Source organism: Hevea brasiliensis, chromosome 14 (assembly GCF_030052815.1).
Source record: "Hevea brasiliensis isolate MT/VB/25A 57/8 chromosome 14, ASM3005281v1, whole genome shotgun sequence".
NCBI lineage: Eukaryota > Viridiplantae > Streptophyta > Magnoliopsida > Malpighiales > Euphorbiaceae > Hevea > Hevea brasiliensis.
In genome coordinates, this window is record NC_079506.1 from 74700232 (window position 1) to 74718524 (window position 18293).

The 18293-nt window shown below is 29.4% G+C and overlaps 2 protein-coding genes and 1 long non-coding RNA gene across 3 annotated transcripts; all 3 read left to right on the plus strand.

Annotated features, from left to right (window-relative positions):
• Positions 1–295: 295 nt before the first annotated feature.
• Positions 296–8272, plus strand: LOC110634588 (uncharacterized). Its single transcript, XM_021783650.2, has 14 exons — positions 296–704; positions 3576–3687; positions 4063–4175; positions 4247–4369; positions 4530–4702; positions 4886–4961; positions 6059–6145; positions 6564–6644; positions 6763–6795; positions 7001–7054; positions 7181–7222; positions 7632–7710; positions 7800–7870; positions 7974–8272. Exons 1-14 carry the CDS (start codon positions 513–515, stop codon positions 8082–8084), a joined length of 1347 nt encoding a protein of 448 aa, XP_021639342.2. The 5' UTR covers positions 296–512; the 3' UTR covers positions 8085–8272.
• A 2067-nt stretch (positions 8273–10339) lies between these two features.
• On the plus strand, positions 10340–11003 carry LOC131173345 (uncharacterized). The gene is made up of 2 exons (XR_009143651.1): positions 10340–10678; positions 10795–11003. It is a non-coding gene; the product is annotated as an uncharacterized LOC131173345 (long non-coding RNA).
• Positions 11004–13961: 2958 nt separating this feature from the next.
• LOC110634577 (organelle RRM domain-containing protein 1, chloroplastic) lies at positions 13962–18227 on the plus strand. The gene is made up of 9 exons (XM_021783627.2): positions 13962–14413; positions 14495–14592; positions 14808–15045; positions 15136–15233; positions 15315–15380; positions 17055–17144; positions 17592–17660; positions 17749–17855; positions 17951–18227. The coding sequence occupies exons 1-9, from the start codon at positions 14058–14060 to the stop codon at positions 18035–18037; spliced, it is 1209 nt and encodes a 402-aa protein (XP_021639319.2). The 5' UTR covers positions 13962–14057; the 3' UTR covers positions 18038–18227.
• The last annotated feature ends 66 nt before the right edge of the window (positions 18228–18293 follow it).

The following is an 18293-nucleotide window of genomic DNA, read 5'->3' on the forward strand; positions in this document are numbered from 1 at the left end:
AATTTTATTAATAAAACTTTAATTGAGTAGCATTGGAGTCTCCCCGAAACTACAAAGTCATGCCTTTTTTTTTTTTTTAATCAAGTTGGAAGGCTATGGGTTGTGTTTTAAATTTAGAATAAGACAAAAAATTATTTTTTCTTTCTTCCCTTATCTTCTTCAAATTTCATGCCTGTCAAGATTGCCGGGCCATGCCAACATTACAGCTGGCTGGCTAAGCCATGTCACCAACTGCACTCTACCATTCACACAAGCAAACAAACCCCATTCCACACGATCACCTTAGGCTGACACGCCATCTCTGGACGTAAACATCTTGTCTGCCACAGGAACCTTTCTCCATGCGCCCTTTTATCACCTACATAACCCGACCGATCAATTAAAACTCTCACACTTAAACCAGTCAAAAGCATCACCTTCTTTTCCATCTCCATCAATTTAGTTATAAACTCCAGATTCTTTGATTTTGCAACAACATTTTGTTCTGAGTTTTCTTCAAAGATTAGTGTTTAATGGAGTGGAATAGCTGTGGTAGTGGGTTTAGAGAGTTGAGGCCTTTGGTGCACTTGCTTTTGCCATTATCTATACATTGGGTTGCTGAGCAAATGACTGTTTCTGTTCTTGTTGATGTTGTTACTTCTGCCTTATGTCCTGGGGAGTCTGCGTGTTCTCAGGCTATTTATCTAAGTGGTCTCCAACAAACGGTAATTAATAATGCCTGCTATTATACAACTTTTTTGTTTGTGTTCTTCTATTTTCTTTGTTTGGTTGGTGAGAAAATGAAGAGGGGAAAGAAAAGAAGGAAAAAAAGAAACGAAAAAAGAACAGAAAATTGGTTGTTGACTTTTATGTTTGTTTTTTACTTCCCTGATTTTTTTTTTTCATTTTTTTATCTGTTTGGTGGTCATTTTTCTCCTCTTGTTTTGCTGGCGCTAAAATTGAGGAAAGGCAACAGAGAAGAGAAAACACAATTACAGTGTATATATTTATCTTTTAACTGCAATGACATAGTTGTATTTTGTGTCCTGTGGTTCAATTTGTTTTCCTTTGATTCATTTGATTGTTAGGCATCTTTCTCTTTTGAAGTTTTTGAAGGGAAGAAAAGAAAGGACATGACTATTGAATTTGGGACCTTTTTTTTTCCATTTGCAAGTAAACTGTAGAAAGGGGAAATGGGATTACTAAATTTTTGTGTTTGATAGCTTTGATTTTCTTATTACTCTTAAAAATCTTTGGTTTGAATAAATTTTTGTGATTTCCGAAGTTTTGCATCTGGGTTATAGAAAAGTTGAAAACCTTCACTATTCGAAGGCGTTATCTTCTCAAACTTCTCTTTTTCTGGGCAACCAGAGACTTAACATGAGCAAAAAGAATTCACATACGGCATTAGGCATATTCAGTTCTTCTATAACTAGGAGATTTCCTTGACTGATTTTCTTTTCTCTAGCCAGTAACTTCTCCTAATTTTTCTCAGATATTAGAGCCTGTAAGTTCTATGACAAAGGTTATGGGATTTTTATGTACTGCAGTTTCCTTTGTTTCTCTTTTTTCCTTCCTTCTTCCAGGGTTGGGTTTTGGATGTTTACTTCCTGACGTAATATCTCAGTAATAGTTTTTTTTTTTCTCTTAGTATAATATATTGGTTACATCACCATCCAGGGTCAACACCAGGTTCTAGTATGACAGAAGGGTTTAGAAAACTAATATGTTTTGGAAGCTATCTTGAGAGGGACTGAATCTGTCCTTCTAGGCATCATCTTGTTGATGTTCACTGAGAGAGAGAGAGAGAGAGAGAGAGAGAGAGAGAGGCTGAAATTTGTATCTACTTTTTTGTTTGATTTGTGATTATTGACAAGTGCTCTAATAGCATTCAAATGTGAAACTATTCAAATGTTTAACTAGATTTCTGCATAGGCAAATCACAAATACTATGACAGGTCTGGACTTGTATAGTTGTATGTATATAAGAAAACTGTATTTTGCGTATGTTAATTACGATCTTATTTTTTTCTATTGAATAATTGGGTTACCCAGTGGGGGCGAATTTTCTCCTCTCTCGAGCAGTCTAATTGTGGACATGAGCAGAATTGGATCCCTGGTCTTTTGAAATAAGGATTTTACCGAGTAATCTTCAGTTGGTTGTTCATTGACCATGTTCCTTAATTTATTCCTGGGGAAAATCATGAAAATATTTTCCACAAACCATTTGGGGAGAAAGACTATTTTCTCAGAGATAGTAGCCTTTTTTATTATAATTCAGCCATTTCGGGAAGTAAATTATAGTTCCCAGTAATGAATTAAGAGTTTTTAAACATGTGATCATGTGTTCCATAGATGATATAGTTGTTGACAACTAGTTTTTCTTATAAAGTTTTGTGCTTTCGTTTAGATATATCATCTTGCTGAATGCTTAAGAATAGGGACACATGAATATCGCTTTCATCTAATGAAAGCAGTGGGTTCACTTTGGTCCCAGCAAGATGATAAAGATAAAAAGCCTAGGTGAAACCTCATTTTCTCCTCCAATTTTTTTCTATTAAATTTGGATTACATCTTTGTCTATCTTTTATGTTTGATGCATGACAAAGACATGTTGCATCACCTCTAAATATGGTTTTCATCATTGGACTTTTATAAAGCTTTAGGTTTTTGGCTATGTTGGCTTTTATCTTTCTTTTGTTTGGATTTATGATTTGTTATTTAATCTTCTTTCAGTTCCTATCCATGGCCCTGGTTTAAGACTGAGATTGATAATGACTGTAGTGGTAGTTGAGTGAATGAGATAGCTTGTGGGTGCTAACAGTTCCACAAAAATGAGTAATTGTAAGGAGATGAGGCCAAATTAATGGGAAAAAAATAGGCGATAGAAAAAGAAGACTGCTCATTATGGTAGCAAGGAAAACTTGTTAACTTAGTTGGAGACCATATATTTATATGCATGCAGCTCAGCTCAACCCAACTCAACCAAGCCTTTATCCTAAAAATTTATTAGGGTTGGCTACATGGATTTTCTTTCTTCATTCTAAACGATTTTGAGTTAAATCCTAAAAAATATGTAATGCTTCTAGGTCATGTTGTACTACTCTCCTCCAAGTCAGTTTAGGTCTACCCCTTTTTTTCTTTCTATCCTCTAACCCAATGTGCTCTACATGTCTAACTGGAGCCTCCGTATATCTACGATTCACATGACCAGACCACTTCAATCTCTCTTCTCTCAACTTATCCTCAATTGATACCACTCCTACCTTTTCTCTAATACTCTCATTACAGATTTTATCTAGTCTAGTATGGCCACTCATCCACCTTAACATTTTCATCTCCGCAACTCTCTTATTTATATGCATATAGAAAAAAAAATTAAAAAAATTAAAAATCTTAATTTGGGCTAGAGGATGTATGTATACACCCAAGTGCTTAGGTGGAGACTTGAGAATATGGCATTATAATTTTAATATCTATGAACAATCACCATAAAGTGTAAAGTTAAGTTTGTAAAATATGACTTAAATATTCAACTTTATTCTATGTTTTCTTTTCTTGAAGCAAAGGTTTAGGCTAATACTTTTTGTTTGTAGGTGGTTGGAATTTTCAAGATGGTGGTATTACCACTCCTGGGACAGCTTGCAGATGAGTATGGGCGTAAACCATTTCTACTTCTCACTGTATCTACATCCATATTTCCTTTTGGTATGTTTCAAATAAGCATTTTCAGTGAGGAATTAAGATTAACTGAAGTAATACTTAAGCTTAAATGTTAGCACAGCAATACACTTAATTTCCCCAAATTTTAGAACTGAAGCATCATAAATGAGACATCCTTTTTGTTTGACTTTGCTAAGAACCTTGAGTTTGTGAAAGAAAATTCTGAAGTCTAATTACTGATTTAATATATAATGTCCTAAGCCTTTTAGTTATGAAAAATACATCCCCTGTGATTTATCTGATGTCCTATTTGAAAAAAATTAGTGTTGCAATCAAGACAATATCTGATACTCTCTCTCTCTCTCTCTCTCTCTCTCTCTCTCTCTCTCTCTCTCTCTCTTCCTTGTTTTGTTATTTCAGCTTTACTTGCCTATAATCAATCAAGAGAATTTGTGTATGCCTACTATGTGCTTCGTACAATTTCATATATTCTAAGTCAAGGAAGCATTTTCTGCATTGCTGTTGCCTATGCGGTAAGAACTGGTCCCTGCTGATAAAAAGTCATATTGAATGTCAAGGTTTAGATTTTTCCTTCCTTTTGTAGGCAGATTTTGCCAAAGAAAGCAGGAGGGCTGCAGTATTTAGTTGGATGACTGGTCTCTTTTCTGCTTCTCACGTCATAGGAAATGTTTTAGCACGTTTTCTTCCTGAGAAATACATTTTTCTGGTATGTTAGTCCTGTGAACACCATGTCATTTTCTGCACATCTTTCTTTCCTTTTATTTTTTTTTAATTTACCTATTTTCTGATTTACAGTTGTTTTGAATTGTGTTATAGTGATTATCTGCAAATTCGTAGTCTTTGTGCTGATTGACCATTTTATTCAGGTTTCAGTTGCTCTCTTGATCTGTTGTCCACTTTATATGCAATTCTATCTAGTTGAATCAGTTGAACGTACTCAAAGGAGGGAGCAAAAATCAGCCTTCTTAACTAAGACCATTAAGGTTTTCCATGCAAGATATAAATCAATGATAGATGCTGCAACAGTGGTCTTTAGCAGGTACTTGTGTGTTAGTTAAAAAGAAAATAAACCTCTTCAAATACACACCATTTCTCAATTGTTTTCTATGCTGCTACTTTTTTATTTTATTTTTTGCAATGTGTACTGGCCTTGTCATATAATTTTTGTTTTTGCAAACCATTCTATTTATGGGATCTGACTGAGTTCTATCTCACTTTTCAGCCCCACTCTTAGGGGAATTTCTTTTGTTTCCTTCTTCTATGAGTTGGGAATGTCCGGCATCAGCAGTGTCTTATTTGTAAGTTTGTTTTCAACTTTATTCTTTTTATGCCCAATCTGATAATCCTTATGCATCATGAGCAAACCATTAATGCAGAAAGTCCTTTGAAATCCAGTCTTAAAGTCAGTTTTTGCCCTTCTGCATGGAGAAAATAGAATCATTTTTTTTTACTGTCCATCTTCTACAAAAAAGATTCATGATGCTTAGTTCTTTTGTTGATGCTTCGTGTGTAAGGGCAAAAAAATCTATAAAATAAGGTGTTGTTAAGGAAAATATGGGCTTCAGAGTTTCAGAGTTATAGGATCTTATTGTATACCTATTTGGCATTTAAATTCTATTGGAACACAAAAAAGAATGAAACAAAAGGTAATTGTGTAATTCAATCTCTACCAAATCAATTGCACGAGTACTGTTCAGGCTTGCTTGCCTTTTATTCTATAGATAATGAATTTGCCTATCCCCACAACCACAATGGAGGAAGGCTTTTTGTGGAGGAGGAAATTGATCTCTTAAGGATGGAGAAACTAATTGTTAAGACAGCTTTACCCTATTTGGATCATCCTAGGAAAAAAAAGGAATGGGAATGGAAATGACAGTTTTGCAGGCCTTTTATTCCAAGATTTCCATTCAAATTTATTTTTGTGATAGTTAAACATATCATAATGGCAATTTAATTATTATTATTATTATTATTATTTTGGAAATTATACTTACATTTCATATGTACTAAGATTAGTTTGTCGAACACCAAATATCATCCAAAAAATTGGAATTCTTTGTCTAACAAACTATTATAATAGAATCCTATCTCAAATCCATTTTCCAGCCGAATCAAGCCAGAGTTCTGCTAATACTATACTCCATGGGAGGTAATATTACTTTGTCATTTTAATTTTCCTTGTGTTTTTACGGTTCAAGCAATTAGTATAATGCATTGACACTATTCATTTTTAACAAAACATGAACCTAAGGGTGTACCTTAATATAATAGCACTCATTGAATCAATGGTCACAGTGCTAATTGTAAATATTTGTGTTTTCTGGTGCAGTTTTTATTTTATTGTAGTTTTTCTTTGCTTGAGTAAAAATTTCCTGACTTAGGATTGTGTGTGCAGTTCTATCTCAAGTCAGTGTTTGGGTTTAACAAAAATCAATATTCAGAAATTCTGTTAATGGTGGGAATTGGTGAAATTTTTTCTCAGGTATGTTTTTCTTGGAGCTTATTTCTTCTGTTTTATTTCCTTTACGAACCTGAAAGAAGTATGTGCTTAAACAATGAACAATTGTGATTCTTATTCACCATAACTTTTCTCCAAATATTCTTTTATGTTTCTCTGAGAGAAAAGAGAAGCATTCTCAAAATTCTAAAGCTAATTGGCTTTCTAATGTTTCTCAGCTATCCTTTGTATAATTCTTAAGTCGAAAAGGGTGCACGTATTACTTCATTGCAATAATATTAGATTGATTTCTTAAAATTCTATTGTGTTGATGTTAAGTTCACTTTGAATTAAGTTCTTAGCATTTAAAATTATATTCTTTTACATTTTTCCATGATATATTTTGAACTGACTGAAATTTTTTGGCCTAATATATGTCTTTTCATGTGTTTTTTTCTCCCAGATTGTGGTGCTTCCTCTTATCAATCCATTGGTTGGTGAGAAAGTGATATTGTGTCTATCCTTACTTGCATCAATAGCTTATGTAAGTTGCCTTGCCTTGCCTATCACTATCCCTCTCAACATCCAACACATGTGCACATCCACCAAAAGAGAAAAGATGAGACAAAAAAGAGAATCTAATGGTGCTCTTTTCTGAACAGGCACTCCTATATGGATTAGCATGGTCATCTTGGGTACGTACTTAAACAGCCCTTTTTCCAGATAGTAAAGTTCTTATGGTGTTTTCAAGAAAAAGCTTAAAGTAGAATTCCTATAAGAAAAAGTTCTTAAGATGTACTTGACCAATTCTTTACTCATTAATTTTACATGTTGCATGAGATAAGGACTCTAGTTTCTTTATTGGAATATGTTTTGTACATTTCATATTGCTAATTGCAGGTGCCATACTTGAGTGCCTCATTTGGAGCCATTTATATCCTTGTAACCCCTTCAGTAAGTATCATAGATTCACTAATTCTCTCTCCTTTTATTTCCATGTAATGTAAAATTGTAGTTGATCATCGACTTTTTAAAACTTGAATGATCACTGCTTGATGTTCTGAATTTCTTCATGTGCAGACTTATGCTATTATTTCCAAAGCCTCAAGCTCAACTAATCAGGTTTATAACTCTTCTTTCTTTCGGATAATCACATTTCTATGAACTCCTGTGCAATTTTCATTCATGCAAGAAACCCTGTTTAAAACTTGAAATGTGGACTTCAGATTTTGTTCAGTCGAATCATTAACAGAATTTGCTACCAGAATAAGCCTGCATATTTAACTTCTACTTGGTGGAACCAATTAGTGCAAGTTCACATACAATTTGTCCACTGCTAACCATTTAATAATTTTATAGAAGGCATTAAGTGAATATAGCTTAAACTTGCTACACAAGGAAAAGAGGATTTTGATCAAATTAAAATTTTCATGTTATCTTAATCCTAGACTCAAGGTAGGGTTAGCAGCATTCCCTGCTTGGCATCTTCTTATAAATATTTACGTTTGTGTATGATTTATCTCAAATTCAGGGTAAAGCACAAGGATTCATTGCAGGTGTGCAGTCAGTAGCAAGTTTGTTATCCCCTCTTGCAATGAGTCCATTAACTTGTGAGTTGTTAATCTTATTGCCCTTTTTCTGTTTAGTATGAGTATCATTTCACTCTCTCTTTTGCTTAGTGGTTGAGTGGTTGTTTCAGCATTATTCCTGTCTAGCAATGCCCCTTTCAACTGCAAAGGCTTCAGCATCATAGTTGCATCTTTATGCATGGTAAGCCATTACATATCTCTCTCTGGTGCACACGCACTTTCCCGCTCTTTTCTCATTGAATGAATTAATGATAGAGTAATTCTGAATTGTTTAATTTTGTCAGATAGTTGCTTTATGCTATGCTTGCCTGCTTAAACCAGAGCAACAATTACCTAGGAAATCAGAAGAAGATATTGAAGCACCACTCTTATCTGACAATCAACTGGCTACCTAACATTTTAATTTCCAAGGAAAATTATGTAAATATCTATATCTAGCATCACTTTAGTCGTATAATTGACGCATTTTGTTGTGTAAATATTGTTTTTCTTATGCAATTTTCCCTCCAAAGTCCTGCAAATGAACATTGCAAATCAGCATACATTTCCTTTCATTAACAAAAGTCTCAGAAGATTTTTTTTTTTTTCTGTCCTGAAATTTAAGACATACCCAAGAAGAAAAAGAAGCAATCTCTAGTGTTGATCCTTATTTTCACCCTCCTGTGGTCTTGATTATGGTTTGCAGAACTTAATATGATGCATTAGCCTGGAAATGGAAAAATTATACAATGAAATCGTCATATACAACAATTGCACCAAATAAAAATTGAATGTAGAGAGAGCAATTTTGTAGAAGCAAAAATGGTCATTGTCGTCTATTGGGTCTTTATCTAGTTGATTATCCTATGAGCATTCCTTATCAATTCAGTGATATTTTTAAATTCTTAAAATAATAATTATCTAAACTGAAATCAAATTAAATGTGGCTATACAGTTGCTTATTTGTTATAATTGAAATCAATTATAATATATAATTTATATATTATTAATTTATAAGATATTAAAAATCGTATTTATCAATTTTTTTTTAAATTAATTAAAATTATAATGATAAATAATAATTATAAATATAAAATTACTACTATAATTAACTACCATATTTAAAAAGAAAATGCCGATAAGAGGGTGAAATTATGAAATTTGTATAATTAAACTTATGTATTTATGAAAAGACCTAAACTTATTAAATTAAATTTTAATTACAAAGTGATCATAATAAACATTTTTTGGGTATTTAAACATTGACATGATTGATTGACAAGTATGGCGTTTGTAATCCCACTTTAAAATCTATTATTATGTGATTTTGTTCACTTTTTTTTATTAAGCAATCATAATAACGCTTTTGTGTGATTGATACATTCTTATTGTGTTATTTTTCTTTTATTTTTAAGTCTTCTCACAAGGTGGGATAAATTTTTATAATCCGTACTTTAATTTTATTTTATATTTTATTTTTATTTTTTAATTTTTATTTATTATTAAAAAAAATTTTGAACTTTAATTTTATTTCAGAAAAATTTATCTAACTTGCTATAGTAGATTTTCAAATTAAAAGAATAATATTTTTTTTTTTACTTTCTTTCCTCTTACACTCAAAAAGCACCGATCATTTTAATCTTTATTTAGACTTATTAGAAAAATATTAATGTTATCATAATGATTTATTTTTTTATAAAAGAAGAGGATTTATCCGTCATCAAAAAGTGTTGAGACTGTATTTATAGATGTCACACTGTAGTTTAGAGAAATTTTTTTTAATCTAAAAATCTATTATTGTATATTAGATGAATTTCTTAAGAAATAAAATTAAAGTTTATAAATTTTTTAATAACCATTTGAAGTTAAATAACAAAAGTGTAACATATGGCAAAGTTTAAAAAGGGGCTATAAAAATTACCCCACAAGTGTCACCAAACCATATGTTATATATTTATATTAATGACACCTATAATGCTTATATAATTTAAAAAGAAAAATTGTTATTTATTCTCTATATTTTAATAAAATTAACTACTTAGTTTTTATATTTTAAAAAATATATTAATTAATTTTTATATTTTATTTTTATAAAAAAATTTAATCTCTTTATCAAATTTTAATGCTAATTAAACTATTATATAATCTTTCTATTTTAATAAAACTAATTAATTAAACTTTATATTTTAAAAAATATATTAATTAGTCCCTATAATTTGATTATATTAACTTTAATTTCTCCTGTTATTTTTTTTTTATACCCAAATTATCTTAATCATCCTTATATTTCTTTCTCCTATATTTTTTCCCCTTTGCTCCCACACTCTTCTCTCCCTCATTTCTCTCTTTGTTTTACATCTTTTGACTAAAATTTGGTACTGTATAAAAAGGTTAATCATTACCCACTATATTTCCAAGTAAATAAGGCAATAATATAAAAAAATTATTTTTTAATAGTGAAAACACACAAATGATGCTAAGGTAATTGAATGAAAATATATAAAGAATTTTTTAAAAATGTAAATTCATATTTAATATTCGGACATTAAATTTCATTTAAAAATATATTTTTTTAAAATATTGTGTTTTCAAAATATAGAAATTAATTAATTAATTTTTTAAAATAAAATGATTAAATAATAGTATTTTAAAAAAAAAATACTGAGACCAACTAATTATTTTCATTAAAATAGATGGACTAAATAATACTTTAATAGACATTGACTAACAAAAAATTTAACAACCAAATAGTGAATCTTTCAAAACATAAAAACTAAATAATTAGTTTCATCAAAATACATGAATTAAATAATAATTTTTTAATTTAAAAACTAATTTTCTAATTAATAATTAAAATAGTAAAAAATTTATGTATAGTTCATTGAATTTCTATTTTAATATTTTTGGGGATGGGTTGGTATCGTCAACGATGGCAGCAAAGTTTACAATACTGAGTCCACTGTCTTACCATGTGGCGATGGATGAGGCAAGTAGGAAGCACATGATGATGGTAAGATGCTATGTCCATTTGAGAAAATTTTCTTTTAAGCTTTTAATTTCCATTTGAGAAGTTAGTAATCTCGTCTTTGGTTTAATCATGGCTTATGAGTTCAATTTATTCGATAGGATGCTTACTCAAATTCTCACTCGCCGTGTACAAGCCAATGTGTTGCCACTCAAGGATTTTCTCTAAAAACAAACTTATGTCAAGCTTTAGGATACAATGTTTTAGTGAGTTTATATGCTCCTTTAACCATGTCTGTTATACATGTGATAATGTAGGAGTATTTAGTTAATCAAGTTGATGCCAGTATATATACATATATTTTTTTAAATAGATAGAACTTATGTACATACTGATCATAATTGAGGTCTACGAATGAGTTGGACATACTCAGGGATTAGTCATTCGATATCCCATCGTTGGATGTGCAATGTACGTATATAGGTTATATAAAAAAAAAAGAATTATATAAAAAATTGTTAGTACTTGAGTTAGTATAAGGCTTTGAAACCCATTGCAAGTCTAAATTATAACCATGTTCAATCATATTTATAAACTTGCATAATATGCATATAAGGTCAACTGGATAAAAAAATATTAAATTTTTATGTAAATTCAAGATTATATTCAATTTTTTTAATTTTATGTAAAAAATATTAAACCTTTTATCATTTATTGGGATTGTATTTAAAATACTAAATTAAATTGAACAAAAGTTAATGATAAATTATAATACAGTGCTCAAAGTTTATTTAATTAACTAAATAGTCTATTATTTTAAATTTTATATTTAATTTTTTTTATTTATTATATAAAATATATTTATCAAATAAAATATATCTTATATTCTTTTATTGAAATTTTATAAAAAAATATTTTTATTGATTAAAATTAACTTAATTATTTTTTGAATCAAGCAAAATAACTCCCTATATTCAAAAATAAAATAAACATATTTTACAAATCTCTCTTGTCACGATTGATTTTCATTTGTATCTATTGAACTTTTTTTCAAGCAAAATATACTAAATCGATTCAATTTAAAATATAAATTGATTTTGAATCGAACTCAATCCATCTATTTGATTTTATTTAAAAGCAAATTTTTAAATAAAATAAAAAAAAAAATCAATAATTGAATTTATCAAAATTAGAATCAAATCAAAATTTTAAAGAAAAAATCAAGCATTCTATGATTATATTAAGCATTTACCCTCCAAGTTGTTTTAGTGAGAAGTTTGTATTTTTACATTTTTTTTTAGATATATAAATCTATTGGCTTAATTAAGAAAATAATTAAAATAGTTTCCATCAATAAAATATATTTTCCAGTATAAAATTTTGACTAAAAATAAATATAAAATATATTTTATATAATAAGTATATTTTACATAATAAATAAATAAATAAAATTTAATTATAAAATTTAAAATAATAAATTATTTTATTAATCAAATAAAATTTTATAAACTATAATTTTCGGTTAAATTTTATTAATTATAATTTAATTCTTTAATACAATCATGATAAATATTAAAAATTTAATATTTTTTTACAAATAATTAAAAAAATTAAATAAAATTATAAATTCACGTAAAAGTTTAATATTTTTTTTTTCATCGGATTAGTCTTATATAAAAACACAATGGTGAGATAAACACCCAGCCAATCTCATACAAATGGTAGTAATATAACCTCAACTCGTCCAACTCAACATCTATAACTCGGCAGTTCAACTCAACTCACATCGCTTTAACCACTATTTTAAATATTCACACACAGAGAGAAAAAAGGGTTTTTTTTTTCTTTTTTTTTTTTTTTATGAAACTTCAATTTATTACTATATAGTTTAAAATTTTATTTTTAAATAATAATTAAAATTAGTGGGATTGATATTCTAACAAAAATTAATATTATTGGTTTTTTTTTATAAAATTATACAAATAAAAAATTATTATATTGTGAAATTTATTGAATTGGTCAATATAGTATTTACTTATAAGATTTTACAATAAATAATAAAAAAAATTAACGATAAAATTATTTTAATCATCTTAATTTTAAATGTATCTTATTGGACTCGTACAAATTTAATAGGTTTATAAATTATAATATTGATAGATATACTTTATCATAATTTTTTTTAATAATTTATGATATGACACATAGAGGATATTTAAATAAAAGATTATATTTAAGATATTAATATATGCATATATTATATTTTAAATCTAATATATAATTATTTAAATATAAAATTATTTAAATATAAAATTCATATGGATGGATCAACTTGTTAATAAAATAAAATTTTAGAGAATAGAAAATCAAGTTAACAGTAATTTAGACAAAAGAGATTAATTTATTAACGGAATAAAATCTAAAAAATAAGTTATTTATAATTAAAAATAAAAAAATAAATTATAAATTTGATAAATTTTAAAAACTAATTTATAATCTATTTAATCATTAATTATGATAAATTATGTGAATTAATTTATAATTTATATTTTTCAAAAAATTATTTCCTCTATCTCATAAAAATATATTTATTTTTATTTGTATATAAATTAAAAAAATATAAATAATATAATTAAATTAATAATTTAAAAAAAATTTAATATACCTTACATTTATATTATTTTTTAAAAAAGTAAATAATTTATGTTACTGTAATTATTTTAAAATTAATAAATTTTATTTCTTAATGTGGAATAATTAGAAAATTAATAAATAAATTATTTAAAAATAGAAGTGGCTTATGATCCGGACCAAAAAAAAGTAAATCTATTTAACCAAAAAAAGGTTTCAGCCAGGAATTGCAGACAGAAGCTTAACGTGGTTAGGAGCGCAGCAGAAAATAAATAAAAATACAGAAATTTACAACTTAATTCTTAAATTTATATGATATTTACATTCTAGTCTTTAAAATTTTAAAAAATTAATTATTTAATATTTAAATTTTATATTATTACACTTTAATTTCCAAGTTTTTAAAAAATTATTTATTTAATTCCTAAATTTTATATTATATCATATTTTCAATTTTTAACTTTCATATATAGAATAAATTAATTTTTTTATAAATAAATAAAATTATTATAAATATTAAAATTATAAATATTAATTATTTTATATATTAAAATTATAGAAATTAAATAATTTATTTTTTAAAATTTAAAGACTAATATATAATGCAGTATAAAATTTAAGACTAAATATTTAATTTTTTAAAATTTAGTGACTAAATGACTCATAGAGCAAATTGTAAATTTCCCATAAAAATATCGCAATAGAAGCAGATAAGCCGAAAATAGATTACACAGTAACACAAGTTCCGCAACAAAGAGAAGAGCTTCCTTCATGATTCCTTAGAAAGGTAGCCATGGAAATCCTCTCTCCCTCATTCTCCACCACCATAACTTCCTTATCCAACAAACTTCCAATTCAAAATTCTACTCCAACTATCAATGTCCTCAATCCCACGAAAAACATGAACCGCACTAATCTCTCTTTGTCCTCCTCTCAATCTTCTCCCTTTTCTTGTGTGTTTTTATCATCCAGGATAAAACCAACAGTTACTACATCAACAACTACACTTTTCACTTCCCCTTCTATGTCTTCCACTAAAACTGACGACCGCCATTGGATGGTGCTCATGGAGAGTCCTCAACAAGGGGTTAATTCCAAGCCAGAAATCATTGATTACTATGTCAAGACTCTAGAGAGAGTTTTGGGCAGGTGGGTGTGTTTCAATACTTGACCCGCTTGAGCATTTCTTGGTTTTGGGTGTGAATTTACTTTCTTTGTGGTTTTAAACAGTGAAAAAGATGCTCAAATGTGCATATATGATGCTTCTTGTGATACCCACTATGGTTTTTGCTGCGATATCGATAAAGAAGCCTCCCGTGAGCTTGCCAGTAAGTTTTGATCCTTCCTGATCTTTATTGCTTCTATTGTTCATTTGTTCTTTGAAACTGTTTAAATATTTTGGTCATGATATACGGGTATGCGAAACAGAACAATATGCTTATTTCCTGTTTTACTGATGGAGAGATTGCAGATTGCAAGAGGTTTACTTGTTTTGTTAATGATTGATGACTGGATGGAATTTTTATCCGCGCATGTTTTATAGGTTTGCCTGGGGTTTTATCAGTTATGCCTGACCCAGATTATAATTCTAGAGAAAAAGATTATGCTTCAAATATTCAATCGAGTAACCTATCGAACCTACAAATCAGAAGTACATTGCTTTTTCCTGCTGGGACTACGAGACACTGGCTGGTTAGAATTGATAAGCCAGGCGTTGGGGTTGTTACAAAGGCTCAAATGGTTGATTATTATGCTGAAATACTAACCAAGGTTCTGGGGAAGTAAGTGTTAATGTTTAAAGAACAATGTAATCTATTTCCCATTATCAGTTTCTTTCACTTATCTTAAAGTGAAAATTTTGTTTATTGCAGTGAGAAGGATGCTCAAATGTGTATATATCACATTTCTTGGCGATCTAATTTTGGGTTTTGTTGTGAACTTGATGAGGAATGTGCTCAAGAACTAGCAGGTGAGTTTTTTTCTGTTTGACCAATGTTTTCCGTTGAATGCATTGTGCAGTTGAAGGAAAAATTCTTCCATGTTTTTGTAGGTGTGCCTGGGGTTTTATCTGTTCAGCCAGATAAGAATTATGATTCAGAAAATAAGGATTACGGAGGTGAGTCCCTTTCTTTATTGTGCATAAGATTTTTCTTTGTCTTGTTCTGGTTGTTTGCCTTGAACGTGGTTACAAACTTTATTTCCTTGGTTCATCATCATGAATGTTTTTCTGTAACAATCGGTTAGATATAATTTTTCCAAGTTTTGTTATTTTTATTTCTTATTTAATGTCTTCTTCGGTATAAGGCAACAACCTCAAGTATGTAACTTTTCCTTGTATTGTTGTCATAATAATATAATTTATGACCTGTATGGTATTAGGACTAACTGTATGGGTTGCTGGCAATACATATAGCAAATAGCAAAGAGGCTTTATAGGAGGGTTATAAGCTTTAAAACTCTACCATGGCCAGTTTTATTGCGATAGAATATTATACAATTACTAACAGACACAAGTCTTCTCGTTTGTTGATTCATGCATATGCTGTGGGAAATCATTGTGTGATTCATGTGGAAAATTTTGGAGACAATTGAGGTAAATGAAAATGCGATTCTAGAATTTTTGTTAATGACAGAAGGAGCAATGGCATAATTGCAGCTGAAGAATAACTTTTGAAATGTATTCCCTCTGTAGAACTTAATTGAAGGCAGTGGACCTTTTATCTTCTGAAGAAAATCCTATCAGGTATAACTAATGCCTACAGAAAAGCAGATGAGTTAAAAATCTATTATCGGTATATGCTGAAAATTCTAGCTGGGATAGTCTTTTGTGGAACTGTGCTAGGAATGGACTAATGTTGCATTCGGACTAAAAATTCAAAATCCTATGATTTGCTTTTTAGTTTTTAGTTGATACTGTATAAGTTCAGGAAAGAAAAATGTATAAGCAAGGATTTGGTCTTGTAAAGAAGAGAGAAAAATATTATTTCCTGGAGAGTGTAATTGAAATTACACATTTTTCTTTTAGTTATTTTCATCATGAATCAAATAATAATTCAGATTGATGAACCTAATCTTCATTCAATGAATCTAACCAATCTATATGTATATATATTCAAATGCCCCTTCATTTCAAATATTTGGGGTCATCAATGAATATAACAGATAGGTTTTTGTTCTTGATTTGGAAAGTGATGAATCAGTTAAAATGTAATTTCTTTTGGAATCTACTGATGCCTTGTGCTAGAAAAAGTAGAAAATTTTAAAAAAGAAAACCTTGAATTGATAGAGAAGAAAATTTTAGTGCATAGACTATAAGTATGGCAAATGAGACCAAAGTTGAATTGTTGGCTTAAATCCACATTGCCACCTCTGAAAGAAAAACTTCTTATGGGACCAGCTTTAAGGTTTCTTACCAGTGAAGCTTTAAAAACTGATCTTTATTGTTTTTTGTCTGTAGATGCCATGTTATAGCATTTGTAGCAAGAAAATGTTTGCTGATGTTTAACTCAGATTCCTCTTTGTTAACGTCCTCTTCTTCCTCTCTATGTTTCACATGCACATTTGCTTGTGCGTATGCGCACACGTCATGGAGGATGACATTGGCCTTAGAGATTTGAAAAATCTCAAATTAGTTATATCATTTTCTATTGGACTTAAAAATTATCATAGCTATTGTCGTGACCTCTAAGATAAGCGAATCACCTGTGTTTTTATGTCTGTATCATTGAGAATGTGGTATGTTGATTTGATTTTCTTCCCTTCATATGGTTGATGATATTTTATTTTACAGGTGATAATATTGAAAATCCTGTAGATAGATCTGCTTCATCAGAAGCAAGTCAAACAACTCCTGTGAAAACAAAGAAACTTTTTGTAACTGGTATGTGGCATCTCTAAATCAAATTTCGAGTATTATGTTCTATAACTTGTGCTTGCTTTTTCTTGTTATTTTTCCCCAAAAAATCTTGCTTAGAAATAATATAAGTTTGTTCACTTGTATATTTTCATATTGGTAGCCAATATTTATGAATAATGCATAGACCAAAATCAAAATGCAAAATGCCAAAGAAGTTCCTGTAAAAGTTATATCTCTTGCCAGTTGAAAATGGCTATAGTTAGGACTCAAAATTTATTATGTTATGCCTTGTCAAAAATTCCGCCTGTTTCCTGATTTCGTATCAACGAAAATGTGTATGATAATATAACCTGTCTTTTCATATTATAGTAAGCTGTCCCATATTTTATATTCTAGCTTATTATAAATAAATAAATAAATAGATTATCTTTTTATTAAGTGGTGGTAAGTGCTTGGGGATCTTTACAATAGGCCTGTCGTTTTATACTTCTGAAAAGACTTTACGAGCAGCATTCGAGAGCTTTGGTGAGCTTGTTGAAGGTACATTTTGCAGTCAACGCAAGTACTTCACTTTTATAACAATGCTGAGCTCAGTATGCTTTTACTAATGGAATGCTAATCTTGACAGTTAAGATAATAATGGACAAGATCTCTAAAAGGTCGAAGGGTTATGCATTTGTAGAGTACACCACCGAGGAGGCTGCAAGTGCGGCACTCAAAGAGATGAATGGCAAGGTGGGTTTGAACACGAGTCTTTGATTTTGTTCAGCTTTAATTTAACACTCTAATCAAGGGGCCTGAGCTCCATTCTTTATCACTCATACTTGCAGATTATTAATGGTTGGATGATAGTTGTTGATGTTGCCAAGGCCAACCCTCCAAAATACAGCAGGGGTCGTCCAAGAATGGCAGCCTGAGAGTTAAAGATGAGAGGGTGGATTATTTTTCAAACAAGCTACCCAAATCTCATATTCTGAAATTGCTAATTCATACAAATGTACTCGTTATCTCTACCAGCTTCTTACTGTAGAAGCAGCATAATTGAAATTGTTAAATTGACACATGACTACTTTCCATTGATTATGCTATATTACCCTTTTTTATAAATTCTGACTGCTGAGTTGAAGGATACTCTTTTTCTGAAACTAGCCCACCTCCCCAAAAGGAAGTGTG